The 23502-nt window shown below is 39.3% G+C and overlaps 1 protein-coding gene across 4 annotated transcripts in view; it reads left to right on the top strand.

Moving 5' to 3' along the window:
- Window positions 1-489: 489 nt before the first annotated feature.
- Rtn3 (reticulon 3) overlaps window positions 490-23502 on the top strand; it is a 53326-nt gene continuing 30313 nt past the window's right edge. For 3 of the 4 annotated variants that reach the window (XM_034502601.2, XM_076916453.1, XM_076916448.1), the window contains exons 1-2: window positions 490-930; window positions 16127-16183. In XM_034502601.2, the coding sequence (XP_034358492.1) occupies window positions 786-930; window positions 16127-16183 (202 nt within the window). In that variant the 5' untranslated portion in view covers window positions 490-785. The remainder of the gene's footprint in view (window positions 931-16126; window positions 16184-23502) is intronic. The other variant, XM_034502604.2, reaches the window with a different exon arrangement.

Below are 23502 nucleotides of genomic sequence, written 5' to 3'. Positions count from 1 at the left end.
AAAAATATGAAGCTGATTCTGTGACTGCATTGCAATGTGATTGGAATGAGTAATAGTTTCTCATTCTGCTTAGCATCTTTCTCCACCTATCAAACATGGGACTGTACCATGTCTGCCTCGGTGAGGCGATATTACGACACGACCATATAATTCAAAAAGAACATTACAGAGGGAGGGTCTCTAAATATTGTACAAGGCTTTTACTTTCTTTAGAGTCACGCATCAGACAAAGACATCAATTAGAATTTATGATAAAAAATTATTTGCAATTTATGAAGGTACAAAGAAACACATAATCTGCCAGCTAGAAAACATTCACATAAAGAAACAAGTGGGAGGTGGGGAGCCTGGGCACGATTAATCTAGCAAGGGCTGCAGTGGCGGGCGGGTTCTAGTACTTAGCCACGCCCCTTACGTCAGGCTTTCCCCCCTCCCTCCCCCACCTCCTCCTGCCCACCCCCAGAGGCCTGCCCCACCCGCGGGCCCAGTCACACTGCGTCCTTTCCTGCGGGAGCGCAGAGGGACAGTTCTTGCGCCTGCGCATTGCATCGCTGCGCGCCTCCGAGCCGCCGCCCGCGCGTCCTCAGGCTCTTTGTGCGCATGCGCGCTCGTACACCTTCTCTCCCTGCGGAGCACGGCTGAGTCAGTCAGTCTGTCGGAGTCAGTCTTCCGAACAGGCTACGCCGGGTTCTTCGGAGAGCCAGCTGCTGGATTATTCTGTGTCCCCTCCCACTCTCCCGCCCCACGTCTCTCTTCACCCTTCTCCCGCCCTTGCTCGTGCAGCCATGGCGGAATCGTCGGCGGCCACTCAGTCCCCGTCAGTCTCCTCGTCGTCCTCCGGGGCCGAGCCGTCAGCCCTCGGCGGCGGCGGCGGGAGCCCTGGAGCCTGCCCCGCCCTGGGGGCGAAGAGCTGCGGCTCCTCGTGTGCGGGTGAGGCGCGCGGGGGGCTCGGACCCTGGGGAGCGCGAGCGACTGGGTCTCCGGGAAGGGGCGAGCGACCTACCCCGGCCGCGGGCAGCTTCAGCTTCTTGGCGGGCATTTGAGGAACAGGCAAAGGGGGAGGGGAGCGAAGGACCGAGCCGCGGTGAGGAAATAACGGGGTGTGAAGAAAACAGGTTGGGGGCGGGGTGGTGAACCAGAGTGGGCGTTGACGCTGACCCCCTGCAAGGGAGGGCACAGCAGTGGGCTGAAAATGGAGAAAGGCTAGGTGCACGGAAGGGATCGAGTTCTGGAGGCCCGAGAGCCCTAGGGTGGGACGGGGGTGGGGGTGACTTAGAGAAGGATTAGTGAGCTGCAGAGGATTGTGACAGGTGGGTCGTAGGAGAAATGAAGTCGTTAGGATTTTGAGAGGGGTGGTGGTGAAAGAGGTGGCGTTGCAGGTTTGCAGACGGGTTGGCACAATCTAATGGGTGATAGCCTTCCAAAAAATTTTTTTGTTGTTCTCCAGAAGGATCAGGAAGTTCTATTTACTGTTTTTGACTAAACTGAAAGCCAGATTTTTTTTTTCCCTTAAACTCTGAGGCAGATGAGGCGTGATGAGAATAGCACGGGAAGATTTGGGAGGGAGCTGCTGATAGTTCAAGATGGATCCTTGGCTGCATCTGCAACACAGCCGGCTCTTAACCGGTGGTGCATCGTGGGGGTGGGGACACGCAATCAGTTGCTATATTCTAGAAGATAATAAATACAGTCATGCCAAGCCATCACCATGTTTTGATTTCTTGTTTTCGATGGCCTATTCTCAATAGCAATATAACAAAAGGGAACGTTTGCTGCAGGGAAAGGAAGATTCAGACAAAGCCTGGGCTGGCTGAACCCCCTTCTCCCTTGTGTATGAAAAGACTAGGAGGGCCTCCTTTAGTTTCTTTTGTATACATGTCTACCTACTGGTGGGAGCTGACTGGCAAGCTCCCCGTCAGATCAGAGAGATCTGCAGTGCAGATCCCTTCTGGAGGAAAAATATGCACCACTGGCAGGTGGTGGTTCTTAAAGGGACTGAGTCTTTGGCGGCGAAGAATTCGGTTTGTCAAAGGAAGGATCTTAAGAGGTTTAGAAAATGCTTTGTTGACTCCAGCGCACTCTTGAATTGTGTACATAATATTCCTGATCTTAGCATCAAATATTTTCTCTTATGTTTCCTAATACTGAACCTTCCACCTGTCTGAGAGCTTTGGTGCCCTGCAGAATTCTCCAGTGTAGTAATGGCCATTTGGATAAATGGTCTGAAAGGAAGCTTTCTACAGATAAAAGGAATGAGGCAGCATATTTGGAACCTTGGTTCTGTTTAAACCACCAGCATTTTTCTTCCAAATTTTTGTATTCTGGGCTAACTTCCAGATGAACGGTGGCTTTTCTATAACTTAGCGACTTGGTCCCTTGGCTTTAATCACTGCTACTGTTTGGTTGGCCTAGTCCTATTTTCAAAATTTCTGATAAAATTCTAGGTTTCAGAAGTTGGCCTTTTGTACTGAAGGTCGAATGTTAAGTATTGAGGAATCAGTCTAACTAGCACCCAGGGAATTAAAATTTTAGCTATGATTGTAATCAAGTGGTGAAAAAAAAATTGAATACAAAATAGCCCAGGCTAGCCTTGAATGCAAGATAATTCTGCCTCAGCCTTCAAGGGAACTACAGGTACATGCCACCACACCTATCAAGAATCAACATTTTTATTCTTTTAATGCACTGTCATAGAGGGATTGGCCTCCTTGGTGCACCAGAGGGAATGCTGCCACCCAGTGAATTTTATATTAGCAGTACTGATATATTAACGTGTAGTATTTTTGTTTAGCTTGTGTTTCTGATATTTGCTCATGTCACATGCCGCATTGTCAGTTTTATATTTGCCATTTCCCTGTGTTATTTTAATACAGAGTCTCCTGGAATTTATTACGTATCCCAGCAGGCTTTGAATTTTTTCTATCTCATCATCTCAAATCCTGGGATAATAGGTGTGAGCCACTACCTTGCTTAGGTTTTGTTGTTGTTTTTTAACATACCTCTGTCTTGTTTGTTTTTTTGTTTTGGTTTTTTTTTTTTTGAGACCAAAACAAAAAGAGGTAGCCCTGTATAGCCCTGGCTGTCCTGAAACTGGCCCTGTAGACCTGGCTAGCCTGGAACTCAGAGATCCACCTGTCTGTGCCTTCTGAGTGCTGAGATTAAAGGCATGTGCGACCACCGCTGCCACCTTTTAAAATACTCCCTTTATGGTAGTGGGAAAGATGCTAAAATAGGCGTTTGTCCAACAGAGAAATTTAAATAGTATTGACTAGATGTGTTTGCCTGTGCTTCCCTAACAGTATAAGTCACCTAGTAGGACCCATTTTTCTTAATGTTTTTGTAGAATTGCTTCTGTGACATCAACTGTAGACATTTTATCACTATTGACTCTTAGTGAGGGTTTTGTTTTTGTTTTCCTTGTCTTATAGTGCTATAGATGGAACCTAGGGCCATGTTGCTGCTAGGTAAACCTCTGAGACACATCTCTAGCCTACTATTGAACTTAAAACATTGTCTATCTGTAATTACAGAAGTACTCAATACATTTCTGTTGAATGAGTCATCAGATTTACAAGCTGGAAAGGAATACCTGAAATATGCACTAAATGAATGTCCTATCATAAACTACTGCCCATTGTTAATTAACAGATACCAGCAAATACTAATAGTTCAGTACCCCAGTGGGTTCTTGTTGGGTCAAGTGACTACTTGAATATAAAAGTCTGTCTTATGGGGCTGGCAAGATGGCCTGGTGGATAGAACACTTGCAGTTAAGCCTAACAACCTGAGTTAGAACCCTTGGACCCACATGATAAAAGGAGAAAATTTATTCCCACAGTTGTTTTGACTCCCATAATAAGCACAACCCTCTGCGTCCCACTTATGTTTTAAAAAAAAAAATATCCTATGACTATGTCTTGGTGAAATTCATTTATATTCTAACCTAAAAAATTATTTTAAAAACTAGGCAATGTTGATGGACACCTTTAATCCCAGTACTGGGGAGGCAGAGGCAGGTGGATCTCTTGAGGCCAGCCTGGTTACAGAGTTAAGTTTCAGGACATCCAGGGCTACATAGGGAAGCCGTGTCTCAAACAAACAAACAAATCATTTTAAAAAGGGCTCGGTGTGGTAGCATGTATCTTCAACCTCAGCACTCAGGATGCAGAAGCAGATGGATCTCTAAGGTAAGAGGCCAGCCTGGTCTATATAGAAAGTTTCAGACCAGTCAAGGCTTCATAATGAGACACTGTCTCCAGAAAGCAACAACAGAAATCAAAGTGTCTTTATAAAGGTGTTCCAGTGAACCTGAATGTGTGCCTGTCATCAGCTCTGCATTTCTGACACTGAGGCAGGAGGCTCACCAGCTCTCACAGTACTGAGAAACCCCATCTCAGAAACAAAGGGACTGCAGTGAAGTCACCATTTTATTGTAGCCCCTTCTTTCATGCTTCTCTCTCTCAGAAGAGATGCTTCAAGGTTTGGCAAGATGAAAATAAGATGTAGTTTATTATTCTAAAATTTAACTTGTTTTAAATGATTCCTAAAAATTCTGCTGTGATTGTCAGGTCCTGATTACATGGAAATGCTAACCAGCAGATCATATGAGGTGTGGTTGTAGAAAAAAACATGCAAATACTGCTGTCAGTCTTTCTTTGTGCTCTTTACTATGTATAATTTTGACTGACCTGTCCAGTAAGTTTAGAAATAGTGATTTCAGAGACAGACATTTGAGGTTGAGGTTAAAAAAAAAAAAAAAGACAGAAATATGTAATGTTCTTTATGGAGTGAGAATTGCCCAATACCTATACCTATTTTGTTTTGTCTGAATTTATTTTATTTTATGTTTATGGTTGTTTTACTTGGAAAAAAATATGTGTGTGTATATAAGTACATATATGTGTGTGTATATATATATGTATGTATATGTGTATATGTATGTATGTGTACCAGATGTATGTCTAGTGTCCTTACAGGTCACACATCAGGTTGCTGATGGTTAGGGACGGGACTCACAGACAATTATGAATCACCATGTAAGTGCCAGGACTAGAACTCAGTTCTCTGGGAAGACATCCAGTGCTCTTAATTGATGTCCTATTGCTCTAGCAGTATATTTGAATTTTAAATGGTTTTAATATTTATAACATTGAAATTTCACAATTTGCTAAAGACTAACGACTTTTATGAAAATCATGTCAAAATATAGCTACATTTCATTTCATGATACTTGCTCAAACAATAGCATGGGCATCTAAAAAATATTTTGCTGTAACTATTTCTTTTGTCTTTCTCTAAACTTAGTTCTGTGTTCTATTCATGGCATTTCATACTTTGTTCTAACAGCCAGTCAGACATTAACTATGTGGTTTGGATTTACCCTATTAACTCTTAAATTATAAGGATTCTAACCACCTATTTATATTAATGTCAATATCATTCATTCCTGATTATCCATGGTCGCATCATACATTTACCAACAAACATGAGTGCCAAAAATGACCTGATTTCAGTTCTGGCTTATCCCTTTTTAATTAATTTATTAAATTTTATTTGTTTAAGACAGGGGGACTTCACTGTTTACCCTAGGCTGGCCTGGAACCCACTATGTAGATCAGACCAGCCTCGAACTTGAAGAGATCCCAGCCTCTGGAGTGCTGGGATTAAAGGCATGTGCCTTTTGGGTCTCTCTCTCTCTCTCTCTCTCTCTCTCTCTCTCTCTCTCTCTCTCTTCAGTAGTTATTTTATGTGCATTGCAGTTTTGCCTGTGTGTATGTCTGTAGAGGGTGTTTGATCCCCAGAAACTGGAATTGCAGATAGTTGTGAGCTGTCATGTTTGTTCTGGGAATTGAACCTAGGCCCTCTGAAAGAGCCATCAGTGTTCTTAACCATTGAGCCATACCTCCAACCCTTAAATTTCTGTTCTTGTACAAATTCTGTGCCTTAGTTTCCACTTCCTAAAAGTGATAATAATAGCTGGTATGAAAACTAAGCCCACAGAAAGCACATACTTTACCTATAGTGAATGTTAGCAAGTAATAGTGATTAATGTGAAAGGATGAAGTACACCTCAGCTGTGTGAACTAGATGCTTTTGCTTGTGTCCTTGAAAGTAAACTACTTCAAACTAATTCAAAAAATTTATTAGCAATACCCAATACTTGATGCGTCTGACCGTTACAAATTATCTGCACATAGAATAGTAATTGAATTACAAGTGGAAAATCCTAATCTTTCTTAACAATAAAAGAAAATTCGTGTTGTTATTTCCACTAGTACTGAGATATAAATGCAGGGCCTGGCCTATACTACACATGCAGTCCACCAACGAGCTATGTATTCCCAGCCACTTTTGTAAATACATATTTAAAATTGTTTAATTATGTATATGTGTGTAGGTATGTGTATATACAGGTGTAGGTTCCTACAGAAGCCAGAGGTGTCAGATTCCCCCTGGAACTAGAATTACAGGTGGTTATAGGCCATCCAGTGTGAGTGGTGGGAACTGAACCCCAGTCCTCTGCAAAAGTTGTATCCTCTTAACTGCTGAGCCATCTCACCAGACATCTATCCATTTAAAAAAAAAAGTTTTAAAAACTCTAGGCTTAGTGGTGCTTATTGTTAATCCCAGCACTTAGTAGATAGAAACAGGCAATTTTCTGTGAGTTCAAGGTTAACCTGACCTACATTTCAGGTTCCAGTCTTCCAAACCCTATCTCAAACAAAAAAAGCAAGGTGGGTGCAACTTGTTTGCTAGGTGGCTTGACATAACATTAGTATGTTTTAAGTATTTTTTTACCCTTCTGGCCATAGTAAGTATAATTATGATACATGTAAAATGCTTGCCACCGCAGATGTGTTTAAGAGATAGCAAGAACTGTCGTGTCAGAATAGTCTAGAAACACCTACTGATTTGATTTGTTTTAGTTTTTTTTTTTTTTTTTCAAGACAGTGTTTTCTATGTAGCCCTGGCCGTCCTAGAACTTGCTCCTTAGACTAGTCTGGCCCTAGAACTCAGATTCACCTGCCTCTGCTGCCCAAGTGCTGGAATTAAAGGCATGAGCCACCACTGCTCAGTGACTTGATTTTATTTATGGATGCACCTTAACCCTAACTTGAAGTCAGCAGATGATTATTTACATAGTTTGGGGTAAGAATCCTAGTGTTTTTATTTTGCTGCTGTTGTGTTTATTTTGTTGTGTTTTTATTCTTTGCATTGCTTTTGTGATGAACCCTTTTTGCCTTTTAGTATTTTAGAGGTGGTCTGAAAATAGTAGCAGGAATAATGTTGTTTTATTAAATTCATCGGTGAGGAAATTGTTCCTCATAATATGCCAGTTACTTTACTCAGGTGAGTGTTGCAAGCGCTTGTAAAGTGAAGTTTAGTAATGAATGGATTAGTGACGTGTCATTAAAGGAAAAAGGAAATTAAGTTGATCAGTTTTGTTTGAGCCAAGCATTGTTTCTCTTGAAAGACACTTCTCTTTAAAATAGTGATAGTCCTAGAATTGAGCATTTCCTAATTCTTGGCAAAATTACATTGTCTCCAAATAAGTTTTATGTTGGTGACTATGTGTGCAGTAATCGTGTGTACCAAGTGTGTTTTGTCTTCAGTTTTAGAGTTAATGATGAATTAATTTAGCCTTCTAAACCTTACAGACCTTAAAAAAACATAAAGGATAGAGTGTTTGCCTGTCATGTGCCAAGCTGTGGGTTCAATCCCCAGTACTGTAAGTAAAAAAAAAAATTTTAAAAATTTAAAAAACAAACAAACAAAAAAAAAAACCAAAAAACCTTTCTGGCTAGTGGAGGAGGCACACATCTTTAATCCTAGTACTTGGAGGCAAAGGTTGGTGGTCTGTGAGTACAATATTGAGACCTTGTTTGAAGAAAACAAAGAATGTTGCCTTACTTTTATTCTATAACAATTATTGAATATAATTCTACACTTGTTTCAATTATGGCTTATTGTAGATGTTTTGTAAGACATGAACATGCTAACTCTGCTTAAGTTATAACACTGTTGCTTCTGATTGCATTATGGAAGTCTTTTTACTGTGTATCTGTGACTTATGGAAGCCTTATGGCTCTCCTATTGCAGCTCTGCTGCTGCTGCTGCTGCTGCTGCTGCTGCTACTACTACTACTGTTATTGTCTCACTATGTACTCCTGGCTGTTCTGAACTCTATGTAGACCAGGCTAGCCTCAAATTCATAGGTAATCCACCTGCCTCTACCTCCCAAGTGCAGGGATTAAAGACAAGTGCTACTACACCTAGCTCAGAGAGAATTTCTTTAATTGCTATGTAAAATTTTCACTCAAGGAAGGTTAATCATTAGCATGTGGACCTCTTAATGGTAGTTTTTTTGTTGGTGGTTTTTGTTTTTATTTATGCTTTTAATTTCAAAGAATATTCTTACCTCTTCTGAAGTCAACTGACTTACTACTTCCTGTAAAAACATCTTCACAACATAATCAGGAGGGCTACATGTGGCCTCTTGGCATTCATCATTAGCAGCTTGCCTTCAGGATATGGAAGGGTATTCTGGAAAACTTTTTTTTTTTTCATTTTTTTTTTATTGGATATTTTATTTACACTTCAGATGCCATCCCCTTTCCCCATTCCCCGCCCCACCTTAGGAACCCCCTATCCCATGCCCCCTTTTCCTTTTTGCATTTATACACTTTTTAAAAAAATGTTAATCAAAGGCTTTTTGTTTTGTTTTGTTTTTTGTTTTTGTTTTTCGAGACAGCGTTTCTCTGTGTAGCCCTGGCTGTCCTGGAACTCACTCTGTAGACCAGGCTGGCCTCGAACTCAGAAATCTGCCTGCCTCTGCCTCCCAAGTGCTGGGAATCAAAGGCTTTATAAGTTTGGTAATGCTCAATCAGAGGTGTAACCCACTACCCAACCTAGATATATCAACTATCTTTGACTGGTGGAGATGCGTGAACATCTGCCTCCCTGTCTCCCCACTCTTTCTCTCTCTCATAACCTAGCTTCTCCTCTCCTTCTCCTCCTCTCCTTACTCCTTCTCTTCCTCTCGGTACTCCTCCCACCTTAGCTTCTGGAAAACTTCTTAAGCAAAATTAATACATAACCTTTTTGTTCTGTTATGGTAACCTGTTTCAACAGTGGGCATTGGTTTGGTTCACATTTAAGGTAGAAATGATGATGGTCTTTGTCCAACTGGAAATTGAATCTTAGAACTCAGTGAGTACTGAGCAAGGATGCTGCCACTGAGCAGCACATTTCCACCTCTCTTCGTACATCTTATTTTTAGTCAAGGTCTCACCAAGTTGCCCAGGCTGTTCTTGAACTCACTTGTGGCAGAGGCTGTTCTCAAACCTTCACTCCTTGAAGCAGCTGGGATTACAGGTGTGTGCCAACCCGGGTTGGCTAATAATTTTGATACATTAATATTGCCCACTACTGGTTTAAGTCATGCCCACATATAATAATTCAACAGCTGAGCATATTAAGGCTCTTTGTAAGGGACTTTGGGAGATAGGAAGACAGATACAATATAGGCTATTCCTTTTGGGGGGCTATAGTCAATAGAAGAAAGACTTGTATTGTTTATCTGTGAGTTAGGAACACACCCTAGGTGGAGACACAGGCTGAGAGAAATTAAGCCATGCCACAAAGTTATCAATAGTCAAGTTGGTAGGCTAGAATCAAGGAATTTAAGGCTCAGATCTCTTTCACATAAACATTACTGCCTCTGTGGTTAGGATTTGAAGCAGCTTGTGCTAAAAATAGTCCAGTCCCCCAACCAAGCAAACAAACAAAAAATACAATAGTCAGTGTTGGCTATAGATTAAATAAATAAAAAGGTCAACCTGCTAGTTTAGGGCTGGCAAATGGATCAGTAGAAGTGCTTGCCACAAAGCCTGATGATTTGAGTTCCATATCTGGGATTCACGTAGTAGAAGGAAGGAACTGACTTAGGTGCCTGGCACACACAAACCCCCACACCCACACTGGGCACCAATATGTTGTAGAAATTAACCCTGACCCGGGGTTTCTACCCTGCTTTACATCATTTAGTTCCCAGATACAAATAACATACAACCTTTATATTTACAATAAGCCTTAAACAGCACAACAATTGAGCAGATACCTACCCTCTACATTATTAGAATCTACTTTCCTATTGATAATCCCAAATTATAATTTACTACTTACTATTACTTCATCTGGGCTGCTCTTAACTCCAATTGGCCAGCCCTAGGACTATGTTCTCTTGACTCCTAACCCATAACAACTTCTTCCTTTTCCTGCACCTTCCTTTTCTTTTCTTTCTTTTCTTTTTTTTTTCCTCCTCCAAACCCAAGCCTGGATTAGATGATAGGTAGGGAAACCTAAACCCTACCTATGTCTCTTCTACCCAGCTATTGGCATCTTTATATCTTTATTTACCAATCAGAAATAACTTGGGGCCATGATCTACATGTGGACTCTCTTATCTCTGGGACAACCAGGTCTTGGGGGGCCTGCACTTAGCATGACAATAGATAATAAAAGACCAAACTTCAACAATATAAATAAGTAAAAGTAAAATACACACACACACACACATACACACATACATTGAGGGAGTTGTATTTTGTTTTTGTTTTCCTAAAACTCTTTGAAGACTAGGCTGGCCTCAAGTTTACAGAATTCCAACTTTCTCTGCCTCCTGAATGTTGAGATTAAAAGAATGCTTACCACACCTGACAAGTAATACAGTGTTTAAGAAAAACCTGGACTGGTAAGATGGCTTAACACAGTGGTTCTCAACCATCCTAATGCTGTGACCCTTTAAAACAGTCCTCAAGTTGTGGTGACCCCTGACTCTAAAATTATTTTCATTGCTACTTCATAACTGTAACTCTGCTACTGTTACAAATTATGATGTAAATACCTGTGTTTTCAGATTGTCTGAGATGACCCTTATGAAAGAATCATTGTAACTCCAGAGTGTTCTCAACCTATAGGTTGAGAACCACTGGTTTATCAGGTAAAAGTACTTAATACCATACCCAGTATCTTAGTTGGGTCCCCAGAACCCATATGGTGGAAACAACTGACTCCTGCAACCAGGAGTCCTATGTCTAACCTCCTCCACACTTACATGTTCACGATTTGGATTGAGAGCAAACCTGTCCTGGAAAAACTTAGCAAACAGCCTAAGTTAGGCTTTCGTTACCACTGCAAGTCTTACTAGTAACTATTCCTTCGAAGGTTAAGATGACCCTTCATCTCTGTGGTATTCTTGCACTAAACCCATCATTTCAGTCTAACTAGAAGAAAAAAATGTCAGACCGAAATGGGAAGACATTCTGTAAAAATATATTGATTGGTATTCCTCAAAATTGTCAAGATCACCTTGACTCCTAATCCAATGGCAGCTTTTCCTTCCTCCTGCACCTTTTCCCCCCTGTGGTCCTCCCTCTGAACCCAAGCCTGGGAAACTTCAGTAGTCAATTTTAGCTATATAGATAAGTAAATAAAAAGGCCAACATGCTAGTTTACCTGGGGAGATGACTCAATTGGGTATGAGAACAGGGACTAGAATTCAGATCCCAGTATTCAAGTAAAAGCTGAGTTTAATGCATATTTTTGTAACCCCAGCATCTGGGGGAAGCAGCTTTGTAGACACAGAGATCCTGGGGTTCATTGGCTGGCCAGCCTAACCAAAGTAGCAAGCTCCAGGTTCAGTGAAGAGGAAAAATAGTGGAAAACAGAGGAAGATACCTGATGTCTGCTTCTGGCCCCCACAGCCTTGCCTATGGGCAGGTATACCTCAAACTTGCATACTTACACATACCAACACCATACATACACACTGGCTCATTCAAGATCATAAAGCCAGAAAAGTCTGAGAAGCTATTATCTTCTGCAAGTTAAAGGAGTGATAACAGCAATATGTGATGATATCCTGCATGTCTTTGAGACTGGTAAAAAGGACATTGGATCTGGGGATGTAGCTCAGTTGGTAAAATGCTTTGGCTAGGATGCACAAAACCCTGTCTGTGTTCAGTCCACAGCACCATATAAGCCACGGTTGTGACACATGCCTGTAATCCCAGCACTTGAGAGGCTTTGTCAGGAGGATTACCAGTTTGAATCTAGCCTTAACATACTGATTTCCAAACTACACCAAGTCCCAGGCTAACCTGAGATACACAGTGAGATCCTGTTCTAAACCCTGAAAGAGACAGAATATAAATGAATAAGGAACAAATGCTATAAGCTATCCCTTGTGTTCATTAATGGCATTGAGTCCTTCGGGTTTTTTTTTTTTTTTTTCCTTTTTCTTTTTCTCCTTCTCTTTCTAAACAAGGTCACACTGTGTTATCCTGGTTGGCCTCAAACTTTACAGTGATCTTCCTGTTTCTGCTTTCCAAGGGCCAGCCTTATAGGTGTGTACCATTACCACTTCTTCCATTATCTTTATTATTTCTCTAGTTTCTAGCATCCAGTCAGAAGATTCCAAGTTGTCTCCATTCTGTCTTGCTAAAGTAGTGACTGTTTTGTTTGGTACTGGAATTACAGGTGTGTACTATTGTGTCTGACTTTATGCAGGAGATTCCAATTTAGTAGAGATCTGAGTTCTTTTTAAAATGTGTGAAAATAGGGTATAGTACACATAGTTGGGATCCCAACACTCTGAGAAGATGCATAGTGAGACCCTGTCTCCAAACACACACCACCAAAAAAACCCATATGTGACAGTATCTTACCCTTCAGTGATTCCTCTATATACAAGGTATGTCATTTAGATATTTAAAGGCATTTGGAATCTGTTCAGTTCCTTCCAGAAGAATGCTTGCCTCAACTCCCTCTGGCCCTGGTTCACCTACCTAATACTGTAAAGTCTCTTCTGGAGTGATCTTTATTTACCCTAGTGACTGTGTGTCTGCTGCATTCCAACAACTCACAGGAGTTCAATGTCTCTAACTGCATTAGACTAGCTACTGTATTAGGTTTGACTGGCTCTTACAGAAAGCTATTCCATTAGTATTTAGAGGATTAAGGTTGCCATTCTCAAGTTCACTTACCTGTAGGGTAGATTTGAATAGGAATATAATGTGGTTTTATAAGTTAGAAACCTCTTGCAATATTGTTGCAAACTACTGGTTATCTTTGTTCTCTATCAGAACAGATGCTATGCATACAAATTGGCAGGGTGGAATTTTCCATTGGGTGGGGGTTATAATAGAAATGAACAAGTGGACAACTGCCAGGCTCATAGGCTTTTTTTTTTTTTGGCATTGTGCTTACTTAAAGCTTAAAGGATATTCTCCCCCCTTCCCCCCAAGCAGGTTTATCACATTTATTTTATTTTTGGTTTTGCCTATTCCAGGCTATCTTTAAACCCACAATCTCCTACCTCAGCCTTGAGTTCTGGGATTATAGGTGTGTTCCAACACATTTGTCTGTTTGTTTAGATTTAAACTGATCAGTTGAAAATTTTAATGTTAACAGTAATTACATATATAAATGGACCCATTTGGAAACATTGAACAAGACATGGTAAACGTTTTTCTCTGGGAGAGTACATTTATTCTTGCAGAGTTGGTTCCTAGCACCCTACATTAGGTGACTCACAACTGCTAGGGAATCTAATGCCCTCTTCTAGACTCTGCAGGCACCTGAATTCATATGTACATGTCCATATATAGATATACATAATTTAAAATAACAATAAGTTATTTAAAAAGAGAGAATGGGTCTTATGTCTAAGAATGTTTGTGATGATTCATCTTAAAGCAACTTTAAAGTGAATTTCAAACTTCTGGTCTTGAATTAATGAGTAACTATCTGATCTCCACCAAATTCTCACTTGCTTTTAATGCACTCTATATTTGTTATAAAATAATTTTTCTAAATTAATACTTACAGGTACTGCTATGGCTTAGTTATTTATTTAAAGCAGTCTTCTGTTTTTAAGTATAACTTGAATATTTGTGAAAACATTTTTATAATTCAAAGAAAAAAGAATTCATGTATAATGTTTTATATTATGGTGGGAGTGTTGTGTATATGTCTGTATTTATATGGGTGTGTGCATGTCACAGAGTGCATATGGAGATCAGAGGACAACAGTTATCTAGTATTATGTGAGCTCTGATATTAAATTTGGTGTCAGACACCTTTACTGAGAGAGAGCCATTTTGCTATCTCAGAAGACTTTTTTTTGTTTTGTTTTTTTGTTTTTGAGACAAGGTTTCTCTATGTACTCTTGGCTGTCCTGGAACTTGCTTTGTAAGACCATGCTGGCCTCAAACTCACAGAGATCCACTTCTTCTGCCTCCGGTGGCTGAGATTAAAGGTTTGTGCCACCACCACCCAGCAAGATTCCTATTTTTAATATATTTCAATTTTTGCTGAAAAGATCATGTTTTCTTAAGTACAAAAAGCAAAATCTTCCCTGTATCCCAGACAACTCCTTCCTTTTTTTTTTTTTTTTTTTTTTTAATGGGGTCTCATGTAATTCCATCGGACTGGAACTCTATATAGATCAGGCTAACCTGAACTCACAAAGATCTGCCTGCCTTGCCTCTGCCTCTTGAGCACTGGGATTCAAAAGTGTGTGCCACCATTCATGGTTCTCTGTGTGAGGGAGACATAGAGACAGATGTGCCAGAATGTCATGTATCCCAGGCTGTACTGAACAGATCCTCCTGCATTTAATTCCCAAGTGCTGGGGTTCCAGACCTTCATACAGGTTTTACCTCAGATTTTTAATCCCTCTGTTAGTCCCTTTTGTTGTACTGAACATGTGGGAGCACAGTGAATGCACTTTTATATTTAATATGCTGGCTATATCAGTATATGTAGCTTCACCTGGTTTTTTGGCAGGAGGAAATGGGGCAAAATTGTGTTGCCTGTCCTGGTCTCTGTGAACTTAGATGATCTTCCACCTTAGGGTCCTGTGCTCCTGGGCTGCAGAGAGGCGTCACCGGCTAAAGCTTGTACTTTATTCTTTTCCAGTCAGCAACTTAATTGTTTAGATGTTGGGTTTTTTTTAATGTAATACATACTCTTTTTTTTGTTTTTTTGTTTTTGTTTTTTTGTTTTTTTTTTTTGATTTATTTATTTCGTTTACATGAGTATACTGTAGCTATCTTCAGACACACCAGAAGAGGGCATCAGATCCCATTATAGATGGTTATGAACCACCACGTGGTTGCTGGGAATTGAACTCAGGACTTCTGGAAGAGCAAGTAGCCAGTGCTCTTAACTGCTGAGCCATCTCTCCAGCCCCCTAGATGTTGTTTTTTAACTAGTCATTTATTGGTAGACATTTACATTATTTCTACTACTTAAAACAAGTGCCCTTACTGAATGTCCTTACACACGTGTCCTTGTACACATATGTACTTTGTAGGATGGATTCCTGGAAGCATTAACTACTTAGTTAGAGTATGTTTATGGAGCAGATAACATAACATCTCTTTAGATGTTATATATATGTTACTTTTTTTATATGTTGACAGATTGAAGGAGTGTGATTTTCTTTGTTTTTTGGTTTTTTTCGAGACAGGGTTTCTCTGTATAGTCTTGACTGTCCTGGAACTCACTCTGTAGACCAGGCTTGCCTCAAACTCAGAAATCTGCCTACCTTTGCCTCCCAAGTGCTGGGATTAAAGGCGTGCGCCACCACTGCCTGGCAGGAGTGTGATTTTCAAAGCTGAAAGATTTCTCATTTAGCCCTATTTGACCAGTGAATTATGATTTTTTTTTAAGGTATTGAGAGTCAGGTTTTGCCAATTAAATATTTTTAAGTGCTATGCTCCTAGATGTAGAGTACTTAGAAACCTCTTTGCCAGAGGGCAGCAGGAGTATCTATTCTTGAGGTTGTGGCTGTTGTGAAATGGTAGAGCTTCCTCTTTCTTCAAGGTGATAATGTTTGTCTATAGAGATTGACCTGGTGAACTTGTAGAAGTGCATCCTGGGAGTGAAATGAGGTGTCACTGGCAGGTGAGTGAAAAGAGTCAGTAGAATAAAGCCTGAATCTTCCCTTGGCTAGTAAGCCCAATAAAAATGATACTGTTTGACCCTCCAGAAAAAGAAAGTTAAGATGAAGATTCCTGTGTGGGCTTGTCAAATTTTCATTCTGTATATTTTCTTTCAGATTCCTTTGTTTCTTCCTCTTCCTCTCAGCCTGTATCTATATTTTCGACCTCACAAGGCAAGTCCATAACTTTTTTTTGCACATTAATAAAAAGAAAAATGTTAAGAAAGAGGCTGTAACTGAGGATGAGGTGGAACTCTTTTATTGCCCCCACATTTCTTAAAATGGATTACTAGCCCATCCTTTCTCTACTTAAGAGTTGCCAGTAGGTCCCTGTGAAGATTATACTTGAATGAAGCTAAGTGAACCATTTATACCAAAGTTTAAATGTAGTGTTGACTATTACTTAAAAATTAAAAACTTGGCCAGTGAGATATCTCCGCAGGTTAAGGTGCCTTCCACCTAGCCTACTAAGCTGAGTTCAATCCTCAGAACCATGTAGTAGAAGGAGAGAATGAATCAGCTCCCATAGGTTATCCTCTGATCTCCATCCATGAAGTCTCTCACACACACAGTTTAAAGTGTATTGGGAATGATAGTGCAACAATTAAGAGCTCCTTTTGCTTTTATAGAGGCCCTAAGTTTAATTACCAGCACTTATGTTAGATAACTTACTGTATTTCTAGCTTCATGGATCAGTTAGGCCTCTACAAGCACTGAACTCTACATGTATATACTCCCCCACATGCAATTAAAAATAAAATAAATCTTAAAAATATTAAAAGTTTGCATGTAGGGTTTGGAATTTTTCAGTCTCAGCATACACTTACCCTATTATTTTGAATTTATTTGGAAACAGAATGAAAGTATTCTTCCGGTGACCTACAAAATAACAGCCTGGCTACAAGGTTTATAAATCTGTCTGAAATTTATCCCAACAGCTAGGCTGTTTTCAGATGCTTAGCAATATTGAATAAGTCAGTTGACTTATAGTAATTAAGGCTCCTTATCCTAGAGATTAAGCAGTGACTTAAAAAAAAAAAAATCCAAGTGTGGTTTTCATACCTATAATCCTAGCACTCTGAACAGAAGCAGGAGGATCACCTGTGAATTCCAAGCCAGCAAGGATTACACAGCAAGAACCACCTAGTCACAAAACAAACAAACACAAAAATTGTCAACCAATGGGAAAGATATCTTAAGTTAGTATAGTAGCTCCTGCGAAAACTTTGAAAGCATGATGTATCCTTTGTTGATTATAATGTGCTAGTAAGATGCACTCCATTTGTACTGTGGTATTATACCTAAGTACAGGTCAATGGGAAACTTACTTTTTAAAGATAAAATGATTAGATTGTTACAGCTTAATACTAGAACACTTGCCTTCCATGCACAAATCTTTGGGTTTAGCCCCAGCATCACCTAAGCATTGGGGGATCATGTATAATTAAAGTCACTAGATAGATATCAAAAGTTCTATGAAAAATATTCCTTGCTCTAATTGGGACTTTCTGCAATTTGGATGCTGGTTCATAAGGAAGACTTTGACCTTATAATAATAAAAACACAGTGCTGGGGGTGTAGTTCAAGTTGGAGCACTTACCTAGTATACATGAGGCCCTGAGTTAGATATCCAACAATGCAAAAATTAAAAGTTAAGGTCTGAAGAGTGATGGCTCAGTGGTTAAGAGTACTAGCTGTTCTTGCAGAGGAACAGGGTTCAGTTCCCAGCACCCATGTGACAGCTTATAACTATAAATCCGGTTTGAGGGGATCCAATGACAGTTTTTGTCCCCTTAGGCATAAAGTACACTTAGGCATGTAAAACACTCATGCCCATAATATAAATAGAAATCTTTTTTAAAATTTTAAAAAGGATGAAAACCTTATGAAATGGTTTCATTCCAGCTGATAACTTAGCATCCCTAACTCCTCTATAATATCCTTAAATTATATGATTTTAAGATAATAAAAGACTAGAATCATAATTCTGCTGTTTTATGAGCCAAGTGTTTACTTTCAAAGACAGAAGTTTTATGAACTCACAAGTAATTCACATATATAAAAGTAGTTATATTGTTCTGATATTTAAAATAGCTATTTTTAAGCTATTTCCTACTCATTAGTTGATAATTTAAACAAATAAATATTGAATTTATTCTACTCTGGAAGAAAAATACCATATTTTAATTAAAACAAATAATTTTTTCTTTAGTTGTAAATATTTCAGATTTTGAAAGATACGTTCTACATTTGAGTCACTTTTCACACAGAAAGGGAATAGTTGATATCCTAGATATTGAGTAATGTAACTCAAGGCAATTTCTAATAAGCAGTGTTAGGAATACAATGTCATACTGAAATAGCTATCTTAGCCCCTGCTTGCAAACAGCACACATGCACCTCAGTAGAAAGGAGATAAGTAAAAGGGATCAAAACCTCTCTTTTAAGTAGCTTCAGTGTTGTAGTACATTCTAGTCTTCATAAGAACATGTTGATCATGCTTACATTTTGCTTACCAAAGCATTTTATTTTGACTTGTGCAGATTCAGAACAGTCTTATGTAAAGGCAGTTAATAGTGCTGTGTCCCTGACAGTGTCTCAGCCCCGTCTCTTCAGTAGCATTTTCCTTGCAAGCAGCAACAACAAAAAGGATTTAGAAGTCAGTTTAGGGGAGGTCTGCTAGTCTGGAAGTCAGCGTGTTCACTGTGTGAAGAAACCACTTGGCAGGTGATTAGTCATACTTTAGGGTGGCCAATATTGGAATTTTCTAGACTGCCTTTCAAAGTAAGTATATTTGGTTATATTCAGTTAACAATTAAAACCCTGGAACTAGAAGCAGTCAGATCTCACAGAATCCTTTTTGAATGTTGCCACTAGCAGGACACTTGAATCTCTATTACTAATCCAACTAATCTCTTCTGTATCCCTTAACCCTTTAGTCTTGTGGCAAACATGCTCCTTTTTTATCTGTCCAAACCCATTTCACACAGTACATAGCAGTCATTAAGGAGGACATTTTTAGATTTAAAAATGATTTGTGGGCTGAGACTATAACTCAGTAGTTGAGGTTTTACCTTATCATGCAGAAGGACCTGGTTCAGTCCTCAGTACAACACCAAAAATTATTTTATATTTTTAATGCTGAAATATAGATTATTTACCATTATCAGGTTTCAGGGAGGTACATGTGGATGGATGGATGGATGGATGGATGGAAGGAAGGAGAAGGGAAGGAGGGAGGGAGGGAGAAAGGAAGGGGGGAAATAAAGAAAGAAAGAGAAAAAGAAGAAAAGAAGGGAGGGAGAGAGGACTCATTAATTTGGATTGAGTAAAAGTCATGTTTTTCCAAAATAAATTATATTTATTAACTTATTTCTATAACAGATATGTTATATAAGCTAGGAAGTCAACCTTTTTAATAAATACATTTATAGTTAATATACCAGAATCCTTAGTTAACTTGTGCTTGGGAGTAGGCCCTTGCAGTCTTCTACCTCTGGGCTCCTTTTTCCATCAACTTCAGGCACTTCCAAAGTGTTTCAGAATTGAGTGACTTTTGATGGTGTCTTCTGATATAAGACACATAAAGACATTGGAAAATCATACTGTATGTAGGTAATTTTTAAGGACCCTTTACCATGCTAGTATTTAATGCAAATCATTAACTCTCACAGCCAGTGGTGGAGGAAAGGCACTAGCTCAGTAGAGCAACTTGGCTTTAGAATGGTGAGGTACCTGGCTCAGTGTCACACAGACCAAAGACTACAAAGTCCTTGCTTATATCTAACTGCTGCACCTGTGATACAGATGATCAAAAAAGTAGCTGCATTTAGGATTTAGAAACTTTTTAAAGGATGTAATGTTGAAGTTGTTATTAAATCCATGAGAGCAAAGCGGTAGAACTTTGACCATATTTCTATTTTTATAGTGATATAATGTGCTATTATTGGGAAAAGAAGCCTTCCATTAAACACAAAATCAAATTGAAATTTGGTTTCAGCTTTAAAGAGAGCGGAGCCCGGAAAATACTTTTATTTTCTTTAGAAAACTTTTTTTTTTTTAAGTTGATGGAAAGACAGACAGACTTTATCCACCATTGGGGATTAGAAGTGGACCTACATCAGGGGCATTCGTGCTCAGTCTGACTGATGCAATGGGTGTCTGGAATAGGAAGTTGCAACATTGAACTTTAGGGCAAAGCATTGAGAAAAACATTTTGCCAGTTACAGCCTTTTTTCTTAAAAAAAAAAATTTTTTTTTAAAGCAAAACATTTTTCTTTGTACAAAAGAGACTTTGTTTAGGACCTTGCTTGGCTGCAAAGTTGTCTCCTGGCTAACTTCCTATTTGGATGCTGTGGCTGAAAGTTGCTGGTACTGTTGTGCACGGTAATATGTCTTGCCGCCTTGTTCTGTGAACATAAGAAAATTCAAGTGTAGAAAATCCTACACCTGAATATTCCAAGCTCCCTTTGTGTTGATATACATACTGTTCATGTGAAAGAATGGCTTAGTGGCTTCTACAGGCTGGCACCCCTTTGCTGATGTGTGTAGTCCTCCATGTTGAGAGTGTCCCTTTAGTTAAAACAATAGAATTTGTAAGTAAAAGGGGAATTAACTAAGTGGTAAGCATAATGTTAGTCTAAGCTATTCATTCTTTGTAGGAAGAACTCTTTAACAGTAGAGCTAATATGCTTCTTGGATCTAGATCACATGTTTACAGTGATTATGGTAGGAATATTTACATAAACAGTAAACTTTCATTCTTTCTAAGAGATGGCTTGAGTGGGAAAATGTAGAGAAGATATTTTTAAAAGTAGGGTAAGCTATAAGGGATTTTACAATTCAAATATATTCATTTGATATATATGTTGAATTCACCTGAATTTTTTTAATTGTGTCACTTTTTAATTTTCATCATATAAAATATTCTAGTTCTTGAAAATCTTCCTCAGTCAATTCCCATGCCAGATTTCTAGTCAAGTAGTTCTTTGCCTTATTCCACACAAACTTAGTATTACTGTATTTTTAAAAATAGGCTTAAAATTGACCTGGTTTTATTTTTATTATAATTTATTACTTGTTTGTTTAAATTATTTTTATTTTATGTAATTGGTGCTTTACCTGTATGTATATCTAAATGAGGGCTTTGGGTCCCAAGGAACAGGAGTTACAGACAGTTATGAGCTGCCATGTAGGTGCTGAATTGAGCCCCGGTCCTCTAGAAGAGCAGCCAGTGCTCTTAACTGATGAGCCGTCTCTCCAGCTCATGGTTTGGTTTAGTTTTGTGTGTGATTGTGGGAGTGGAACCCAGAGCCCCAACCCAGCCCTATGGGAGTAAAGTAAACAAAGATCCACCCCTGCTCCTCACTGTACTCCTGGACATGTGATGGACAGTGAAGAGAGCAGCCACTACCTGTGACTTACAGAACTAGAGCTCTGAAATGCAGCTGTGATCCTCTGTCTTCTAACATGAACTAGATGTGTCAGGGAAACTAGAGGTCAGACCCTTGAGCTCTATTCTTGGAGATTCTGAGTTAATGAGTAAAAGATATAGCTCCATAAATACAAGATGGTACACACTTTAATGCCAGGACTTTACGGGGGGTGGGGGGGAAGTATTGCAGAGACAGGTGAATATTTGTTCAAGATCAGCCTCATCTACATAGTGATTTTCAGGCCAGCCAGGTCTATGTAGAGTGAAAGACCCTGTCTCAAAAGAGGTTTAAAAAAAATTTTTTTAAGCTCCTATAGCTGAGCAGTGGTGGTATATGCCTTAATCCCAGCCTGGTCTACAGAGTGAGTTCCAGGGCTACATAGAAAAACCTTAAAATGAATGTGTAATGGATCCTAGTGTTGGAAAAAAAACTTAATTTAGAAGCTACTTGCAATGATGTTTAAATATATTTTATTTTATTTTATTTTATTTTATTTTATTTTATTTTATTTTATTTGAGACAGTCTTACTTTGTTACCCTAACTTGCTTGGAATTCACAGTAGACCAGGCTGGCCTTGAATTCAGAGATCTGTCTAACTTTGCTTATCTAGTACTGGGATTAAAGGTGCCTGCCACCATTCCCAACTCTTCCTATTTTTAATGTGTGTGGATGTTTGCTTGTATGTATACCTGATGCCCATAGAAGACAGAAAAGGACATTGGATCAATCTCCTGAAATTGGAATTTTAGATGGGTACCATGTGGGTGCTAGGAACTGAACCCAGGTCCTCTGCCAAACAAATTGCTCTTGACCACAGAGCCATCTTTCTAGCCCCCTTTTAAAAGTTTTTTGTTGTTGCTGGTTGTGGTGGTGGTGGTAATGTTTTGTGGTTTTGTTGTTGTTTGTTTGTTCATTTGTTTGTTTTGAGACAAGGTATCATATAACACAAGCTGGCCTCAAATTCCTAATCTTACTGCTCCCAAATGCTTGCTTGCTGATCTTAAACCTCCCAAGTGTGGGATTACAGATAGTTGCACCATACCCTACTCATGAGGTTTAAGTGTCTGTGAAACATAGCAAGGTATATGTTTGTTTGTGTTTATTTTGTTTTTTGAGACAGGGTAACTGTAGCCCTGGCTGTTCTGGAGCTCTCAGAGATCTGCCTGTCTCTGCCTCCTGGGTGCTGTGGTCAAATGCATGAGACACCATGGGCTGGGTGTTTGAAAAGAAAAGCTAGTAGACATTTTCTTATTCATACAATAGCCCAAACCTGTTTGATCAGCAAGTCATGTAGTGTATAGCATTTTAGTAAATAACAACTTCTATGTTCTCTAGAGTTTTCTACTGTTTCTAAGGTGCTGATTTGTAAAACACTAATGGCTATTAAATGCCATGCTGTCTACTAATTGGAGAGTTCTTGTTTAGAGCTGTTGTAAAAGGCTTGTTATTTCTGCCTAATGTTTTCACATTATAAACCTTTTACTTCCAGCCTAATTTTTTTCATTGTGTTAGTACATATCTACTCTGCCCAAGTTTGTTAGGATTACAGTTAGCCAGAATTTCTTTTCATTTTCCAAAATTCTAATGAAGATCATTAAAATTAAGACACAGATGAGGATGTTAACTTCTTTGGCTACATGAGGGAAAGTCTGACAGTAATGAGAGCAAGCATCCTATATCTCACGATCACCAAAGAATGAACAAGGCAATGTTCTGTTTACTCTCAAAACTTCACAAAGCGCTGTCCACCACAGATAGTTATTAAATCATTATTAGGGAGCATGGGTGTGTGTGTGTTTGTGCACATGTATCAGGCTTTTGGTTTTTCAAGACAGGGCTTTCCTTATGTAACTGGCTGTCCTGGAACTCTGTAGACCAGGCTGGTTTTGAACTCAGAGATCTACATCCCAAGTGCTGGGATTAAAGGCTTATCAGAGGCTTTAGTAAGGAGCTGGGGCTGTAGTTCAGTTGATTGATAGGAAGCCCTTGGGAGGTAGAGGCAAGAGAATCAGGAGTTCAGGAATATTCTGAGCTACATAATAAGTTTGAGGCCAGCC

This window comes from Arvicanthis niloticus, chromosome 1 (genome assembly GCF_011762505.2).
Source record: "Arvicanthis niloticus isolate mArvNil1 chromosome 1, mArvNil1.pat.X, whole genome shotgun sequence".
Taxonomy (NCBI): domain Eukaryota; kingdom Metazoa; phylum Chordata; class Mammalia; order Rodentia; family Muridae; genus Arvicanthis; species Arvicanthis niloticus.
Note: the sequence above shows the minus strand (reverse complement) of the source record. Positions and strands in the feature narration are given on the sequence as shown.